At 52.2% G+C, this 19229-nt stretch overlaps 2 protein-coding genes across 2 annotated transcripts; both read right to left on the bottom strand.

Moving 5' to 3' along the window:
- Window positions 1-168: 168 nt before the first annotated feature.
- Window positions 169-5101, bottom strand: C1QC (complement C1q C chain). The gene is made up of 3 exons (XM_024125661.3): window positions 4837-5101; window positions 4365-4557; window positions 169-1006 (listed from the first exon to the last, which is right to left on the bottom strand). Exons 2-3 carry the CDS (start codon window positions 4543-4545, stop codon window positions 450-452), a joined length of 738 nt encoding a protein of 245 aa, XP_023981429.1. The 5' UTR covers window positions 4546-4557; window positions 4837-5101; the 3' UTR covers window positions 169-449.
- Window positions 5102-8220: 3119 nt separating this feature from the next.
- On the bottom strand, window positions 8221-11163 carry C1QA (complement C1q A chain). The gene is made up of 3 exons (XM_007111781.3): window positions 11118-11163; window positions 10030-10199; window positions 8221-8954 (listed from the first exon to the last, which is right to left on the bottom strand). Exons 2-3 carry the CDS (start codon window positions 10190-10192, stop codon window positions 8380-8382), a joined length of 738 nt encoding a protein of 245 aa, XP_007111843.1. The 5' UTR covers window positions 10193-10199; window positions 11118-11163; the 3' UTR covers window positions 8221-8379.
- Between the last annotated feature and the right edge of the window lie 8066 nt (window positions 11164-19229).

A 19229-nucleotide genomic window follows, 5' to 3' on the forward strand; every position in this document is an offset into this window, starting at 1 on the left:
AATGGCCAAATGGAGCTGAGCGTCTCTACCTTGGCACCAAGCTTTACTGAACACCAGCTAGATGCCTGAATCTGGAGCCCACAGATGGCTGTGGCAGGGGCAAAGTGGAAGATGAAGGGAACTACTTCTTAGGGAATTGGCAGTGAGGATTCGGAGCCGTGCATAGCCTTTGATTTAATTATTTATTCATGTATCTCTCTGCCTCTTCCAAGACTTGGAAAACACTAATGACAGTATCAGAAGGTGTCGGTTAAGTGTCAAAGCAGTGACTCCTGAAGGAGCTTGGAGGAGGGAGAGAACTCAGGGCAGGAGGGCAGGGTGGGCTTCCTGGAGGAGGAGTCCATCCGGTGGCGAGAATGACCTGAGCAAGGATGTGTGGCCCAGTGGGTTCTTGCAGGGAAGCTGAGGGAGATGGGGTGGCCCCGGGGAGCGGAGCAGGCCTGCCTGCCCTAGTCAGGGAAGAGCAGGAAGCCGGAGAAGACGCTGTCAGAGCCCTCGGTGCCCACCATGCCGTTGTAGTCGTTGACCGCCAGCCACACCTGCTCGCCCACCTGCACCCGCAGCAGCACACTGCCTGAGCTGACCTGCTTGCTGTTGGACATGTGGTCACAGAAGGTGGTCACCTTGACACCACTGTGGTACAACTGCACACAGAGGTTGGCCGTGTGTGATGTGTAGTAGACAAAGTAGTAGAGGCCGGGAACTTTGCAGGTGAACTTGCCAGTGTTCGTGTCGTAATCCCTCTGCGGGTTTGTGATGACTGAGTTGAACTTGACCAGACTGTTGGGCGCCGGGAACTGGACTGTCTGCCGTGTGACAGTGAATACTGACTGATGATTCTGCTTGTACCTGCCCTCATCGCCTGGGTCCCCAGGGGGTCCCATGTTGCCGGGAGCCCCTGGAATCCCAGGGGTTCCCATGGGACCATTTTTCCCAGGATAGCCAGGTGTGCCAGGATCTCCCTTCTGACCCTTGGGTCCTCGTGTCCCAGGGATAGCTGGGATTCCTGGGGAGAGAGCAGGTGGGAAGGAAGTGATGGGGCAGGGGACAGGGAAGAGGGACAGGGCTATCCTCCAGGGGACATGCCACCAGGGTTTGGTCTCTGGACTCTCTTTCCCCCAGGGGGTGGCCCATTCACCTGGGAGCAGCAGGCAGGGAGAGGAGGGGAGAGAGATCCTGGTTCAAATCCTGTCTCCCCATGGTCTTGCCCTCTGACCTTGGCTACAGCGCGGCCCCGTCTCTTGGCCTCAGTTTCCATGTTTGTGGTGGAGAGGAGGGTAGGACCATCCAGCTCAGGAGGAGGCAGAGCTGGGCTGCATCTCAGAGAGCGTGCCAGAGGCCACGACTGTCAGCCCACGGACAGTATGCGGCCTCAGATAACTCCTCACCTAAAAGTCTAGGTTCTTAGTTTTTCTTGACAAAAATCAGAAGATCGGTCAGAGGCAGATTTCCTGGAAAGGTCCTAAAACTTAAGCTTTGGGCCCCATTTACTTGCACTGGCCCCTTCAAGACCCTTTGCATAATTTTACATTTATAATTTTTTCAACTTTTTATGTTGAAATAATTACAGATTCACAGGATGTTGCAAAAAAAAAAAAAAAAGGACAAGGAAGTCTCATGTACCCTTTACCTAGTTGTCCCCGAACTTACATAACTAAAGTACCAAATCAAAACCAAGAAATTAACCTTTTTAGGATCCACAGAGCTCCACTTTTACATGCATTATTTGTGTGTTTCTAGCTCTAAAACAATCCTGTAGCACGTGTAGATCTGTGAAACCTCCCCCAGCCCCCGCATCAAATTCTGTATTACTTTTCTTAAGGAGGATCCTCAACATTTTATAAGATTCAGAGCCCCACAAAACCTGTTTCCATTTCTGAGCTGGAACCACCCAGGCCCAGGCCAGCTTAGCACATGGGATCCACCGGATGGAGCCACAGAGGGTGCCCTTCTCCAGCTCCCCCAGCCCCACTCAGCCCAATTCAACCCCTCTGACAACTGGCCTATTTCAGCTTACTTCTTGCTACATATGAGGACACTGAGGTCAGAAACTTGCCCAAGGCCATGCAGCTGGTAGGAGGTGGAGTCAGGACTCACAGTCAAGTCTGGCTAGTCCCAGCCAGTGTCTGACTCTTGTTACCACTTAGTTATCTGAGCCCCTCTGAGCTTCTTCTCCCCTTGTCCAAACCATACTCATCTTTTAGGGCCTGGCTCCAGTCTCCTCTTCCGGGAAGCCCTCTCTGACCACCCCTGCTGGCCCTCGTGGCTGCTTCCTCCTCTAACTTCCTTTGGGGTGGGTGTCTGTGCAGACCTACTGTGACTGATCTTCTGCAGCTTGTGAGCCTTTTAGATCCCAGGGTTAGGAGTGGGGAATCAGAACCCAGCAGACCTAAGCGTCAGGCCACGTGATCCCGGGCAGGTGATCTCCCCTCCCAGAGCCTCTGTTTGCCCAGTTGAGATAAGGGCATGATAGAACGGATCCCACAGAACTGCTGGCAGAGCTGGGGGAGGGGAGAATGCCCGTGCCAGGCACCTCATAAGCGGTGCTCAGGAATGTCAGGTCTCGGTGATGGCTCTCAGCTATGTTAAGCAGGGCTGTGTCTCATGCTTCAGGTTGACTTCCAGCAACCAACTGGGAGGGGGGGACATGGCAGTGGGGAGGGGGCCTGAGGGGCAGTGCAGGGTAGCGGTTAAGGGCGTGGCCTTGGAAGTTGGGCAGGATTCCAGTGTGTGACTTGGGGCAAGTTGCTCAATCTCTCTGAACCTCAGCTTTGACATTTGTAAAATGGGAGTAAATCGTTTCTTCAAAGGATTTTGGCCTCAGTTTTCTTATTTGTAAAATAGAATTAATTTTATCTACCTTATGAGATGAATATACATAGAGCACTTGGAACCGTGCCTGGCACAAATTAGGAGCTAAAAATTGGTGTCCGGGACTTCCCTGGTGGCGCAGTGGTGGGGAATCCACCTGCCAGTGCAGGGGACACGGGTTGGATCCCTGGTCCAGGAAGATCCCACATGCTGCGGAGCAGCTAAGTCCGTATGCCACAACTACTGAAGCCTGCGCGCCTAGAGCCCGTGCTCTGCAACAAGAGAAGCCACTGCAATGAGAAGCCCGCGCACCTCAACAAAGAGTAGCCCCTGCTCTCTGCAACTAGAGAGAGCCCACGCACAGCAACGAAGACCCAGAGCAGCCAAAAATAAATAAATAAATTTATATTAAAAAAAATTGGTGTCCATCAGCCATCCCACACAGTGAGATGGCCAGAGGCAGCTGTGAAGTACAGGGTCCTGGAAAAATGGCAGACCTGGGGGCTTCATTTGACTCACCCTGAACTGGAGAAATCCTTCTGGAATGTTGGTACAATTCTACTCTATTGCCAGGAAGGAAGATGACAGTGGGAATTTCCTAAGGACATTCCCCTCCACTGGTCTCCCTCGCCCAGTGCCTCTGCCACCCCTGTCACCTCTGCCCAGCCGCACCCCAGCCTCCCCCATGCCCACTCTGGACACATTCCACCCCCAGATGTGCACCTACTCCCAGACAAGTCACCAGCAGACTCCAGTTCTCACCCAACACCAGTGCCCGTTCATGTCCTCAGCCCTTTCCACTCGTGCTAGGGCTTGCCCGTGAATCTCCAGCAGAAGATTCTGTGACTGTGATCCTGACTCCTTACTCCCTACCCCTCCAACTACCCAAAGTCCTAGGGAGTGAAGGGAGCACCCATCTCTGATAAAAACAAAGATGACAACAGCAGTAACAACCATAGCCCACACTTACTGATACCTACCACGTGCTAGTACTGTTTTATATTTAATTTTATTAATCATCACAGCACCCCTGTGCAGTAGGTACTACCATCTCCCCATTTTACAGATGAGGAAACTGAGGCACTGGGAGGTTATGTAACTTGTGCAAGTTCACACAGTGGGAAGTGGTGGGGCTGGGACTTGAACCCTGGCCACCTGGGCATTGTATACAGTCCCTGGGGTCCATGTTGCAGGGCAAGTCGTGGAGGGGTTGGAATAAAATAGTAGCAGAGCCTTTTAGAGTTTGCCAGAGGCTTTCACCTGAATCATCTTCCGTGATCCTCCCTGCCACCTTCTAGGGCAGGTGCTCTTGTTCTCTCCGTTATCAGATGGGGAAACTGAGGAGCAAAGAGGTGAACTGGGGAGGCCGGAGGCCTGGGCTCTGAGGGGGAGAGGGGATAGACCTGCCACAAGAGTTAAGGCGTGGCCGGAGGGACCACACTCCTCGCCATCAAGCAGCTGTCCACCTTCCCCAGAGTCAGCCCCAGATGGACACTTCCGACTCCTGCCCCCAGGCCCTAGGTGACCCGTCCCCAGCAGGCCAGCAGACTCACCTGGTTCACCCTTGGGCCCTGGCAATCCGTCATGCCCATCCTTCCCTGGGGCCCCTGGCAGGCCCGGCATCCCGGCGATCCCATAGCAGTCTGTGCCAGCTTGGCCCCCAGGCAGCAGTGCCAGGAAGAGCAGCAGCAGGTTTGGTACAAGGGGGGGCCAGGAGCAGGACCCCATGTCCATTTGGGGGAGGAGCTGGATGGGGAGAGAGCTGAGCTGTCCCCCAGCCCCTGGCCTGCCCTCCTCACCCTCTCTCTCCCCAGGGGCCGTCCTTCTCAGCCCTCAGGAGCTGACCTCCCTTCCCCGGCCCCTCGCCCCTTGGGACCGCACAATGGATGGGGAATGGGGCCTCTTCTTCAAGCTCAGGCCCCGGCTTAGCGGAGATGGGGACCCTCCTTCCTCTCACAAATCAGGCTGTCCCTGGGGCCACGTTTCAGGAAGTGGCAGCGGGGAAAAGCTGCCATTTGCCCTCACCTGGACAGGTGGGAGGTTTCTGCTCTGGTCACAGAGATGTCCTCAGATCTGCTTCCCCTCTCCAAGGCAGGAGGACAGTGTGTCAGCGTGGACACAGCAAGAAGGGCCTGGGCAGAGTGCGCTGTCCCCTCCCCTCCTCTCCCCAATACCACATCCCCTTTCCTATAATTTTTCCTGACTCAATACTTTCTCTTGGGTGCTGAGCCTGGCTGACCGCAGTGAAGTCCCTGTGTCCCTCCACCTCCAGGTCATGAGTGTATGAAATGAGGAAATGTCCGCTGCCCCGGGTCTGCTGAAGGGTGCGTATATGTGTGTGTGCGTGTAAACATCAGCCGCCTGGGCAGACTTCCCCTAGAGTCGAGTTCAACCCAGCTAATGCCCATCCCTGTTTGTTGCCATTCACTGTGCCTGAGACCCCGTTGTTTCACAAGATCCCTAAGGGGAAGTTATAATTCCCCCTGTACAGATGAGGAAACTGAGGCTTAGGAAAGTGAAAACCCTTGCCCAAAGTCACTTAGTGAATGGTTTCTTGGGTCCAAAGCCTTGTTCTGACCCCTCTGCTTAGCTGCCCTCACTTATTCTAGAGACTTCCATATGCCCCCTCCCATTTGCCTTACTTGGGGGTGGACATCCAGGGCAAACTTTGACAGCAGGCAGCCTGCTGTGGCCGACAGTTTCCTCTGGCTACAAAGTCAGCGGCCTTGGCTTCTCCTTCCAGCCCTGCCACTCCCTAACCCCGAGGCCATCAGCAAACCACTGGCCCCTAGGTCTCAGTCATCCCATCTGTATACTGGGTGGTGGGGGAGGACCAGGCTTTGCATGTTGGTGCCTCTTCCTTTGCTGGGGCCCCTGATGATCCCACCTTCCCTGTCAGTACCCCCTCCCTCACCTCCATCCCTGGCCTCTCGTCTCAGAGCCTATTATGGCTAGTGAGGGGTTGCCAGTTGAGGCCAGGCTGGCAGAGCTGAGAGAGGCCCCTCCTCTCTTTCTTCTCCTCACATGAGATTCCGGAGAGGAAGGAGGTGATGGGCAGTGGAGGGTTCCAACCCTGATTCCACTCCTGCCACCCATGTGGGTGAGTGGTTTGATCTCCCCATGCACTGATTTCTCCTCTGTAAATGAGGGTTTCCAATAGCTTCCACGCAGAGCAGTGCTAATGCATACACAGTGCTTAGCCCTGTGCCAGCCATGAGCAGACTTCCGAGCCCTGCCCCTGCTTTGCTGGGTGACCCTCAGGGCCTCAGTCTCCCCAGCTGGCTCTCCACCCTCTGGCACAGGGCTGCAGAGTGTGCAACAAGAGCAAGAACGTGAATGTACTTGGCCCTGGAATTCCCAGGTGGGTGGAGGCTGGAGAGAGCAGAAAAATTCCAGCATTATGGGGGGTGGGGGACCCTGCCGATGGCACCCAGGCCTCTCTCCCATCTTCGGTCCTCTCACCTCCTTCGCGCCTGGGTCCGGCTTCTCCAGCAGGTGGCAGCCTCAGCCCGCGCTCAGCCCGCCCCTGCCCCGCCCGCCTGGGTTGCGGCTGGGTCCCCTCCTTTCAGAGGGGCAAGTGATTTGCCTCTGCAAAGAGGGGTGGGTATGGGTGGAATTTAGGGTAAGAAGCAGCAGGGCACTCCCCGCACCCGCCATTTCTTTAGCCTGGCCTCTCCAGCTTCTTACGGGGCCCTCGACCCCTGACATTGTCTTTGAGCCCCGTTGCAATGAAAGAAGCCCTTCACTTTGGGGTCAGGCAGACCTGGTTTAAATTCAGGCCCTGCCACTTTCTGGCAGTGTGACCTTGGGTAGATGTCTCCTTTCTGTGAGCCTCAGGGTCCTCATCGATTTTGCTGGGATTAAATGCATCCATGGTTATAAAATGTCCAGCACACAGTAGGTGCTCACAGATCTGTTTCTCTTCCCAGTCCGTGGGTGTGTGTGTTCTGGGTGGGCAGGGGGCTGAGGAGTCCAGAACTGCTCTGGGGCTGCAGAGCTTTACTCTCTTCTTCCTGACCCCCGACGGCTGTTGATGGACCAGGGCCCCCCTCCAAGTGGGTCTTGAGTGTGTGGGGAAGGCGGGCGTGGAGGTTGTGGGTACGTGAGGACTCGGAGATCACAGGCGTTTCTAAGGCACATGCATGTCAGAGGGAGAGGAGGGTGTGTGCACCTTCGTGTCAGGGGTGTGTCTGGAACACGTGTGTGTGGAGAGCACTACTGATGGTTGATGGGGGCACGTGGGTGTACGAGGTGGGTGTGCACGGGTATGACGCACGTGTATCCTTGAGTGCATCTGTGGGTCTGGAGGCGTAAGTAGTGCGACCAGGGGTGCAGCCGGTGGGTTGCAGGGAGTGGGTGGGTGGGTGAGGAGTAGACGAGTCTTGGTCCAGGAATGTGCGTCCACGTGCATCTCGGGAGGTGTGTGTGCAAGTGTGATGTGTATTCTTGTGCGTGTGTGTTCACACGTGAATGTGTGCAGCACAAAGGTAAAATCGGCTTCCTTTGGGAAAAAGCACAGGACACTGGACATTTTCAGGACTGAACTTCTGGTCGCCTTACTTTTCTCACATACGAAGGGCATAGTGGGGCTTTTTGCTTCTGAGCAGCACCCAGACAGGCTAAGTGGGACCCTGGGAATGCACCACAAACATTCCAGACCCTCCCAGTCCCCAGCCCAGGTGGGATACCCAGCAGGCAGCAGCCCCAGCCTCTGTGCCTGCCGGGGTAGAAGTCCAGCGCTGGCCTCGGGAAACCTGGCTTCAGGAAGACTTCTGGATGCCCTTGGATCTGCCTTTCTGGTTGAGCGTTGGAAATGACACGTGTCAATTGTCAGGCGTGTGTCTGTGGAGGCTGGCTAGGGTAGTAGGTAGACACACAGCCTTGGGCGTCAGTAGGACTTGGAGTCAAACCCCAGCTTCTCCCCTTACACACTAACCTTGGGCTTTAAGTTTGTCCCAGCCCCCTAGCCTCAGTTTCAATATCTGTAAAATAAGGTCATAATATCCACCTCAGAGCTCAACTGTAAAGATTAAACAAAGTATAATTAAGGCTAAAACGTATGTAACCCTTACTATGCACGAGGCACTCCTCCGTAATTTTCATATATTAAATCATTTAATCCTCTCAACAACCCTTTGAGGAAGGTGCCGTCAGTATTCCCACTTTACGGATAAGGAAACTGAGATTCACTGAAGTAACATAAAATGCACATAATTGGACAACTAGTAAGTAAATGGTGGCCCAGGATTTGAGGCCAGGCCGATGAGGCTCCCAGGACCTGCTAAATATTTATTGTAAAATATTAAATGCAGGCCTGGCCTGTAAACACTCAGTAATTGTTGTCATTCTTAAGCCTCCCTCCCAATGGCCAGGGTAGCAACTGAACTTCAAGCTCAGCAGACATGGACTCAGGTATTTATTCCAGGAAGAGCTCCAAGAAATGATCTTCCTTCAGGCAGCTAAAGCAACAGCACCCCGACTTTACAGAGCAGGGCATAGACACCAGAAAGGTGGAGTGAGTGGGTCAGGGTCACACGGCAGGAAGCGGAGGCCACGGTGGGGAGGGGCTCAGGTGGATGGGAAGATGAGGAAGCCGCTAAAGACACTGTCGGCCTCTGAACCCTGGTAAATGCGGCCCTTGTTGGGGTCTTTTTCAATCCAGACCTGGTCTCCCTGCTGGAGCTGGAACACCGTACCCCCGGACACCACCTGGAAGAGTCCTTTGCTGTTGGTGTCACAGAAGCCCAAGGAACGCTGGACTTGGCCCCTCCCAAAGGACACGATGGACAGGCAGATGTCCCACTTGGACACCACCTGGAAGGTGAAGTAGTAGTAACCCGGCACAGAGCAGATGAACCGGCCCGAGTGGCTCTGGTATGGGGTCTCCTGGTTGGTGATGACCGAGTCAAAGATGACCACGTTGCCGCCCATTGGAGGGTTCCGTCTCACGGCCGAGAAGGCCGGCTGCAGCTGGTTCTGGACGTTTCCTGGGTTGCCCTTGGTGCCCTTCAACCCTGGGAGGCCAGGGGGCCCCAGGGGGCCGCTGGGCCCTGGGTAGCCCATTCTGCCAGGTTTTCCAGGGTGCCCAGGCTCTCCCTGGTCTCCTTTAAGGCCACGGACGCCTGTCCGGCTACCAGGGGCCCCTGTGGGGAGAAAGGCCAGATTGGGAGTGAGAGTCCCAATCGGTCTAGTGTCCTTCAGACCCCAGGGAGGTGGCTGGGACCCCGGATGGCTGTGCGATAGAGGATAGGGGGAGTGTCTGAGCCTTCAAGACATGGATTCTGACTGGCTGTGCGTGACCTTGGGCATGTGTCTCAACCTCTCTGAGCCTCAGCTTCTTTATCTGTAAAATGGAGACATATGTGAACAGGCACTTGGGAGTGTCAGGTTCTGGGAAAAGCAGTCCACTGGCTTCACTGTACTTCTGCTCACAGCCGTGCACTCCACACTCCCTCCAGGGCACTGACCTTGACTTCTTCAGATTCAGGGACTACATATAGGATGCCTGTGTGCAGATTGTTTGCAAATGCCGATGCAGATCTTTCTGGTCTGCTATGGACTGGGAGGCTCAGGGCGATTACACGAGACTTTCCTTTCCTGCTCTGGTCGTGCCCTCCTCCCTTTCCCTTCACCCTTAGCCTTTTTTCTAGAACATGAGAGTTTCTGAAGCCTGAAGGGGCAGGGAAGGGGGAAGCAGGGACAGAGTTGTGGGGAAGCTGGAAGCAAAAAAGATAGTTGCCATGAATTGATCCCTCTCAATGTGCTAGGTGGGGTTATTTCTCCATTTTACAGATGAGGACACTGAGTCTCAGAGAGGATCGGTAAGTCGCTCAAGGTCACACAGCAAGACAAGGGCTCCTGAGTCTAAAGCCAAGGGCATTAATCTTTCTGGTAACTGAACAAAGACCAAGGACTGAGCACAGCTTTGGGACCTTTCATATTCCTTGCTTGCAGTGACCCACTGTCCAGAGGAGGAAGGTGAGGCCAAAGAAAGTGGACCCGGGCAGTAAAGGGGATACAGAGAGGCCACCGGGGCCTGTGGACATGGCCTTGGAAGAAGGCTAGGCCCCCCTCAGCCCCTGGGACTTAGTGCAGACTGGAGAGGCTTCATGTGTGGGCCCAGGTGGACTCCTGTTTCTCAGTGCCGTCCCGAGCCTCCACCCTGGTGGCCAGGCGAAGCCCGGGGATGAGGGGCTGGGGTCCAGAGGGAGGGCTTACCCTGCTCCCCTCGCTCCCCCTTGAGGCCTGGCCGTCCGGGTCGGCCGGGTATTCCTGCGGCCCCGTCCCTCCCATCCTGTGCTCGGCAAACGTCCTGGGTCACCGAAGAGGCCAGGGATATGGCCAGCACACCGATCACCAGCCAGCCCCAGGGGGCTTCCATGGTGTCACTGTGGAGACACGGGCAGGGCCTGGGCAGGCTGGACATCACACACTCATGCACATCCAACACCCACACTTGAACCCACCAACCCCGCCCAATTCTATCTGTCTATCTATATATATCATCTCCCCGACCACTGCACACCCACCCCCTCGAGGGTCTTCAATGTCCACCCTCCATCCAGCTCCAGGGACCCCAAACACACACACAGAACCACAAACTCACACAGATACACACATGCAACTGAACATACCCATATAGTTACACACCCAGACACACGAACACAGCTTTTCGCTCACGCATCTACACGGCACAATAAGCAAACTCGAAAGTCCGCCACGCACTCCTGGACACACAAACTGACACCCAAACTGACATGACCCCCCCCACTCACCTGGACACACACGGTCATACACCCCTACAGATGAATGAACAAATATTTATTGAGCGCCTGCTCCCTGTTTAATTTATACCCTCTCACCCAGATGGCAGATCTGTGCACACACACCAGAATTCACAAACACCTGACACACACGTCTGCTCCCTCCTGCACACACTCGGCCCCTTTCAGCACCCACTGGAGGACAGAGGGCTGACTGCCGCCCACTATCCCTTCGTGGGACCCCTCTGCTGGGCTCTGGCACCCGCAGCCTTTTCCCAGCTTCTTGTGTTTTGCGGGGGGCAGGACCCAGGAACTTTGGTTACAGCTGATGGGTCTGTCACTACCTCCCCCCTCTCCCAAGCCCCTGGAGTTAAGGTCCCCCCACTCACTCATTCTGGGTCCCCGCCACCTCCCGCAACACTGTCCTGGCACAGAACCAGCCAGCAGAACTCTGCCTCCCTCCCTGCCCGGTCCAGCCTCCTGGGCCACCGCTCCTGGTTCCCTGAACTTTACAGCTACCTCCCTGTCAAGCGCTGGCCTCACCTGCGTCTGGTCGTCAATGCACTGGATACTCCCGTCCTTCACCCAGGGACCCCTGTGGGACACCCAGCAGGGCGGTGCTGGCCTGTGGCCAACTTTCACATCCCTTCCCACTTCCTCTTCTCCTTGCCTGGAACTGCCCTCAGTGTTGTTCTAGGGCCACAGGCCTGCAAGGGACATTTTGAGCAGACCTCAGCAAGACTGGGACATGGGACATTCTACCCCAGCCACAGATGGTGTGGGGACAGGGACAGCAAGGCGGAAGTCTGCCAGTGGGGCCGTGGTGGGGATACTGGGCAGGGCTGTGAGACCCATAGAGGCCTAGAACACCAGGGCAGAAGGAACCTTTACAAAATCAGTAACTTGGAAGACTTCTTTGTGATTATGAAAGCAGCATGCATTCATTGCCAAAGCTTGGAAATACAGAAATACGGAAGAAAGAAGAACAGTGCAGTAGTAATGGGAAGCTCAGTAATCAGCTTCCTAGACCTGCCACTTCCTAGCTACATGTCCTTGGAAAGATACTTAACCTCCTGCGGTCTCAGTTTGTTTGTTCGTAAATTGGAAACAACAGATTCTACCTTGTCGAATATTATAAAGTTTTAATGACATAATACATATACAAAACAGTGGACACATGGTGACCACTTAATAATTAGCTTTTATCAACATTTAAAAATCAGTGACAAAAGCCCATCTAGAGAATTGCTGTTAACATTTGGATGGATCATCTAGCCTTACTCACTCTCACTGACGGGGTGCTCACTACCTGTCAGCACAGCTCACTTTGTCATTGACAGCTTGGACCCGGAGAATGTTTTTCTTTAGATTGAGTGATTCTGTCTCCTCCAGACTGGAGACCAATGTGTTCAGGCCTGGGCAGACCATGTCTTTCTGTTTCTTCCCATGACCATGTCTTTTGTCGTCGTTGTTGTTTTGTTTTGCTTTCCAGAGGGAGGAGGAGAGGAAGAGGAGGAGAAGAGGGAGGGCTATTGTACCTGGGCAGGTGAAGACAGTCTAGGGCCAGGGTTTTGAAGCCTTTGGGACTCCTTTTTCATTTGCAATCTTGTGTGACATACGATATATATGCAACAAATCTAGACGGGGAGGCTCTGGTTTCAGGGTGGGGACCCAGAGCTCCTCCTGCTATCCCTCTACTGCTCCCCAGGATTCAGGGGCTTTTAGGGGAACTAGAATTTCTCTATGACCTTGGGCAAGCCACATCACTTTTCCAGACCTCAGTTTCTTTGTCTGTAAAATGGGGATGATACAGTCCCCTCGGTGAACTGCCGAGGGATTATATGAATATATGAGGAAGTTTATACTGTCAAAGTCATCATTATGAATAATATCTGTGTGACCTTGGGCAAGTTACCTAACCTCTCTGAGCCTCACTTTCTCAAGATGAGAGAGTGGTGGGAAGCAGAGAACGGCAGAGGCGGCATGAGGGAAAAGCAAATACTGTGAAAGACTTCTCAAAATATAGTTTTCCAAATATTAAATACACAATTCATGTAGAAATACATAGTGAGCTCATGGGAGTTTTCTTTGTAGCTTATAAATGAAGGAACAAAGCTAGTGCAATGAAGGATATGAGAAAATAATTTATATATACCTATATATGGTAAAAAAGATTCACTAAAAACAAAAACAACAATAACCCCAAAACCAAGAATTTTGGAATATTCATAAGGTTGCTAAGTTACATACAAAACTGGTTAATGTTCTATAGGGCAATAAAATCCTAACGTTGGGGCTATCTTCTGTATTGGAAAGAAATCATTTGCATCTCTACCAGACAAAAATAATTGGCAACTTATCAGTTTTGTACCAGCTAACAGCTATCTTTATAGAGCCTGGGCCCTAATCAATAGTAAATAATAAGTCAAGCAAAGTGACATTCCCCTGGAGTGTCAGATGATCCTTAGGAAGGCTTGTTAGACACTACTCGAATTTGACTTTGAAAGGACACCAGTTATCTATTTGCCTTATTTCCAAGTGTTGGATGATTTCACTTATCAGGCTGTTACAAGAGTATAAACACTTCCCAAGAAATAAAAGACATCGATAGTAATAAACATATCATTAGTGTGAAAAGTAATGGGTTGGCAATAGCCCTGTGAATGTCACAGTTGGGACACCTTCAATCAGAGGGGATGGCGGTCTCTTCCTTTTCTCCAGAGCTCAGGCTCTTGGAGGGGAGGTAGGAGATATAGGGATGAGAGGAAACCCCTTGTCATGCTTGTGAGGTCAGGATCCAGGAGCCCCATCCCACAGTATAGCCAAGGGTCTAAGGAATAACCAGAAAAATAATTTCTAAATTACTCAAATTCCTTATGGTGGAGTCACATCTCACTCAAGGGCTGTGTTCCAAAATCAGCGTATAAGGCAATAACTGTAAATGGTCAGTGTTACCCTTGGAAGAAATTCTTAGGAAAGCGGCATGTTGGAGACTGTATTACCATTTCGGGATACTTCTATGCTGTCACTTTTAGCTTTGACATCGGAACAGATTTCTTGTTCTTCAGTTGCATATCAGTTGGCTAATATATACCCCCTTTTTCAAAAAAAAAAAAAAAAAAAAAAGAAAGAAAGAAATTCAATCTTTAAAGTTTAGAGTTGTACTCAGTGGTGAGGCATTTAGACCACGAGAGGCTCTGGATTTGAGGCAGACGTGGGGACTGCAGGAAAACGTTCCAGAATAGGCTCCTTGAGGGTCTGGAGTGATGGGCAGCATCCCTTACCTTATTTTCATCGGTATCATTAGCTCTTTCTCACTCTGAATTTTACTAGGCAAAATACAGATAGTCAAATGTGCATATAATGTAACTCTGAAGTTCTTGTATTCCTTTCTTTTAATTAAAAAACATTGAGGTATAATTTATATACGGTAAAATGCACAAATCTTAAGTGCCCTGTTCAATGGCTTCTCATGTAAATGAAGATATCCTTTACCACCACCCAGATCAAAATACAGAACATTTCCATCACCCCAGCAAGTTTTCTCGTGCCCCTTGTAGTACAGTCAGCCCTCAGCGTCCGAGGGTTCTGCATCCACAGATTCCAACAACCGCGGATCAAAAATATTTGAAAAAAATTCCAGAGTCCCCAAAAAGCAAAACTTGAATTTGCCTTGCGCTGGCAACTATTTACATAGTATTTACATTGTATTTACAACTATCTACAGAGCATTTACATTGTATTAGGTATTATAAGTAATCTAGAATGGATTTATAGTATAGGGGAGGATGTGGGTAGGTTATCTGCAAATACTTCTCCATTTTATAGAAGGGACTTGAACACCCTCGGATTTGGGTCTCCGAGGGGATACAGGGGTGTCCTGGAACCAATCCCCTGCAGATACTGAGGGACAACTGTACTCCCCCCTCCCCGCAATGTGACCAGCGTTTCGACTTCTCTCACCATGGGTTATTTCTGCCTGTTCTTGAACTTCACGTAAATAGAATTGTGCAGTGGGTGTCTTTTGCGTCTGGCTTCTTTCATTTCACGTGCTTGTGAGATTCAGCTGTGTTATTACTCGTGTCAGGTCGGTTTTATCGCTGAGTAGTACTCCACTGCATGCATGCAGCGCACTTCGTGTAGCCCTTCTCCCGTTCGTGGATATTTTCCGTTATGATGAAGAGAGCTGCTGAGAACATTCTCGTACAATCCTCCTCCTTGTGCCACCCTGTGAACGGATGTGCTCAAATCCCTGTTGTACTGTTTGAACCCCAAGAAGGGACATGGAGTTGACGTGGATACTCCTTCCTCTCCCATCCACTGCCCCACACCTCTCTCTTCCACTCCCTCTCCCTCAAAGACACAAACCTCCTGGACCCTCTACCCGATCCGCTTGTTCTCCTTTTCCCAGCTCTTTATTATGGAGATTGTCTTAATCTTGGCTTCCTTGTGAGATCCTTCTCCTCCTCTGGGGCCTTCTGAATCTCTCCTTCCATTCTCCTTCCCTCCACCCAAAAGATCAGGGTTTTTTGGGGGGGGAGGTTTGGGAATTGGGGAGGGAGCTGTCAGAAACTGCTACACGTTTTCAGTGCATGTTCTTTATTCTTTGCCTCTCTCGGCAGATAAAAGAGCTTTGGGGGATTGTTTTATGAAAAACGGAGGGCATTGTAGAACAAGAAATGATTTATTGTGGAGACGGAGACAGCGTGGGTTCAAATCCAGCATCTGCCTCCCTTTTGCTCTTGCATGAGAGAACTCCTGTGTCTGGGGAATGGCAGTGACCCCTTGGACTGGGACAAGGTTTCTGATCAGTGTGGCTTGAACCTGGCAGGTGGCAGGCACTTAGCAAAATTCCCACCTGCTGCTCAGGGGGCCATGCACGGAGACCAGTTGAGAAGTTTGCGGGGAAAATGTAAAAAGAAGACCAAACACAGCACAAATGATTTTGCGGGGAGAGTAAGAAAAATACGAAGAAGACAAGCTCCCCTAACAGCTGGCCACAGCTGGAGACCAGCATCCTGGCTGCCCAGGAGGAAGCAGCCAAGCCTGCAAGGGGCCAGGTGGAGCCGCTCTGGGAGAAGTTCCCAACGTGTAGATCACAGACCGCAGGTCGAGCTGGAAAGGCGCTAATGGAAGCCACCAGGCATGCAGGCAGATGAGAGTAAAAAGATTAAGAGGATTAGGAGAGAGTTTGGAAAACAAACAGTGCAGGCTGTGAGAGCCAGCAAGGAGGACAGGCCTCTGCCTGGTGGGGGATGGGCCCTGGGTCCCCAGGCCCTGCCTGGACTCCACAGCCAGGAAATGCGGCACCCAGAAGGCCTGGATAATGCGAGCTTCAAAGGAGCTCACACAGATGCAAGGGGAGTAGCCAGGGGAAAGCCCCACCCTACCCCCACCTTTAAATCCCTCGCCACCCTTCTTCCCCCTATCCTCCTCCACCACCGACCCCAGCTCGCCACGCAGAAATGACCTCCCTCATTTGCCCATCGCTTGGCCTGCAATTCCACTTTTACTCATTCTTTCCGTGGGGTAAGCTTTGCCTTCTCTGGGATGTTTTACAATTAAAGTTGTGTCTTAGTGCATTTGCAAGACGTTAATGGGCTCTACTTAGTGAGCCCTACTGCTAGGCTTAGTACTAGTGCTTAATACACTATCTAAAAATTTCATCCTCACAACCCCAGGGAGGTAGTACTATGACAAGCCATTTTTACAGATGAGGATCAGAGAGGGTAAACAATCCCCACAGGTCACACAGCCAGTAAGTGGTAGTGTTATTTCCACCACAGCAGGTACCTTTCTGAAGATGTTCACTGGCATCCTGCAGATCGGGGCTCTAAAACAGGAACTCTGAAAGGGAGAGAGGAATGGAGGAGATAAAAGTATTGGGTATGGGGACTCTGAAGGCAAGATTTGCCAGCTTCACAAATTTACCTCCCCTGTGCCAAGCGTTTCACATATATCATCTCACTTAATTTACACAGTATCCTTACAGGGTAGTATTTTGGTTCATTTTTAAAGATGAAGAAACTAAGGCTCAGAGAGGTAAAGTGACTTGCTCATGGGTCTAGAGCCTCCAGACTTAACAAATAAAAATACAGGATGCCCAGTTCAATTTGAATTTTAGATAAACAACACTATGCATAGGATATACTTATACTAAAAAAATTATTCATCCTGTATTTTATCTGGCAGCCTACATAGGTCACACAGCCTGTGGGTGACTATTCTCCCCACTCTGCCTGGCTCACTGGGAAGCCTATCTTGGTAGGAATATGGGGGCTGAAGGGGATGCTTGTCTCTGCCTCCCAGGGGAAAGGGGAATAGGTGCCTTCATCTCCGTCTGGGGGCCGAGATCACTGCTCTTGTGGGCGAGCCAAGAACCCCAGCCAGGTTCTCCCACTGTGACCCCCCCATATCATTGCCAACTCTCTCCCTGCCCCAGACTTTCATCAGGAGAGGCCACTATGGGTGGAGGTAGGGAACTTGGGTTCTACTCCCAGCTCTGCAGGGTGTCCATGGGCAGATCACCCCTCCCCCTCCGGGCCTCAGTCTCCCTATTTGTAAAAAAGAGGGAGGAGCTGAATCAAAGCAGTAGTTCCTTGGGTCAGAGTCACCTGGGGGAGCTGGTCAAGGGTACCATTGTCGGAGCTGCATCCCTACGTACTGCATTAGAATCTGTGAGGTGGGGCTTCTGCCGTTTTCATAGGTGCCCTGAGCGAGCTGAGACAGGCAGCCCAGCATCTTTCTGGAGCTCTGACAGCACCTGAGGGTCTCTCCAATCTTGACAGGTGGGCTGGGCCTGCCTTCTTCATCGGACAAGTGGGGAGCAGGTGCTGAAGTGTCTAGAAATGTCTTGATGAAGTAGGAGAAGGGGGGGAAAGCCCAGGTTTGTTGGGTTGGGTGGGGGTGGGAGGGAGGGAAGGTCACTAAATCTCCCTGGGGGCTGAGACAATTTCCATCCTGGGAATTCAGAAATATGTCTTACATCTGAGTAGAGATTTATGTTTTACACAGCCCCTGCCTGCCTCACATGATTCCCCGCCAGGGGACTGGCGAGACTACTGTTGTCAGCCCCGGTGAACTGATGGGAAGACCGAGGCTCAGAGAGGGCAATCAGTTTCCAGTGTTACACAGCAGAGCTGGTCCAGTCTCCTGTCTCTGGGGCCGGGACTCCGCCACCAGCCCCACCCTAAGGCGGTCCTGGAAGATGTCCGGGATAGACAATGCCCTGCTCCTGAGGCTCTGCTTTCTTCAGTGTGACGTTCTGAGCCTCTGCCTCTGTCCTGCCAGCCCCTCACAGCGGGCAATTGTCCTACACTTCCCTACCTCAGGTCCCATCTCCTTCCTCCTTTCCCTGAACGGGGGCAAGCCCAGGGGCAGAGCCTGGCATTTGGGCGCAGGTCTGCGGTGATCAGCTCCTACTCATTTTTCCACCCACAGGGCGGCTTCGGAATTTGGGCTAATGACAGCTGCTTCAGCCTGTTTCCTTCCCCTCTTCCCAGCCCTCTGCTGATTACAAATAAACACCAGTCTACACGGGAGAGTAATTAACTCTCCAACGTGGGGGGAACTAATCAGCCTGGAGTTTGCTGCAGGTGGGAAAAATGAAGGCTTTTCCTAAGTATATGCAAATGACACCCCTAGTATGCAACCCACCCTCTCAGGCTCCCAGGAAAGGCTGTCAGAGCTGCCGGCGCCGGCTGCTGAGAAGGGAGAGGCTCTGGGAAACGGTGGCCCCAGCTGCAGGGGTCCTGGGCTGTCAAAGTTAGGGAGCTTGGAGGGGTCAGCGTAGGAGTAGGGGGCTCACCTTCGGGGCTCCCCGGCACACCTGCTGTCCTTGTGTCTGGAGCTCTGCGGGAAGGCAGGAGAAATAGGCTCAGGGCTCAGAGAGGACTGGCTTTGAATCACACCACTGGTCCTTGCTTATGTGACCCTGGGCAAGTCACTCCCACCTTCCTGAGCCTCAGTTTTCTCATCGAAAGATGGGGATACAAAGACACTTTTCAGGCTTGTACTGAGAGTTGGACAGCACACAAAGTGTCTAACATGGCCTGGCATTTCAGTGTTCAGTAAATGGGAACTCTTACCAGAAAGCATCAAAATATGCCCGTGGCATCCCTGTGGGCAACGGACTCCTGAGTCAAGGCTCCGCCCCCTTGGGGGGCTCATCCTCTCCCAGTCTGTCTTTCAGGGCTGCAGTCAGTCTTGTGACATGTGACTTGAAAGGCTTCAGGAATGGTCCCTCTATTCCCAGGTACGTTATTTCTCCTGCCTTGCCTGTAATTCTGGACCAGGACTAGGGAACGAGAGTAAGGCTCCCAGGGAGGAAAATTTAAGGAGGTGTTCACTCAGGACTCTGTGAGTGCAGAACCGATCCCGAGAGTGAACACCTCCTTAAAATGTGTGCCCTGGGCACCTCACTCACCTCATCCTGGTCCAGGCTCTGCTGAAACCCCACATTTGTCAAACCATCTCTCAGAGTTAAGCATTGTCCTTTAAAGTGCAGGGATGGGAGAGGGGAGCAGGGAGAGGGGCACGAGGAAATTTTTTGGGTGATGGAAATATTTTATATCTACACTGGGGTGTCAGGTACACGGGTGTACACGTTTGTCAAAACTTACCAAATGGTACATTTATGTGTATTTCACTGTATAT

Source organism: Physeter macrocephalus, chromosome 3 (genome assembly GCF_002837175.3).
Source record: "Physeter macrocephalus isolate SW-GA chromosome 3, ASM283717v5, whole genome shotgun sequence".
NCBI lineage: Eukaryota > Metazoa > Chordata > Mammalia > Artiodactyla > Physeteridae > Physeter > Physeter macrocephalus.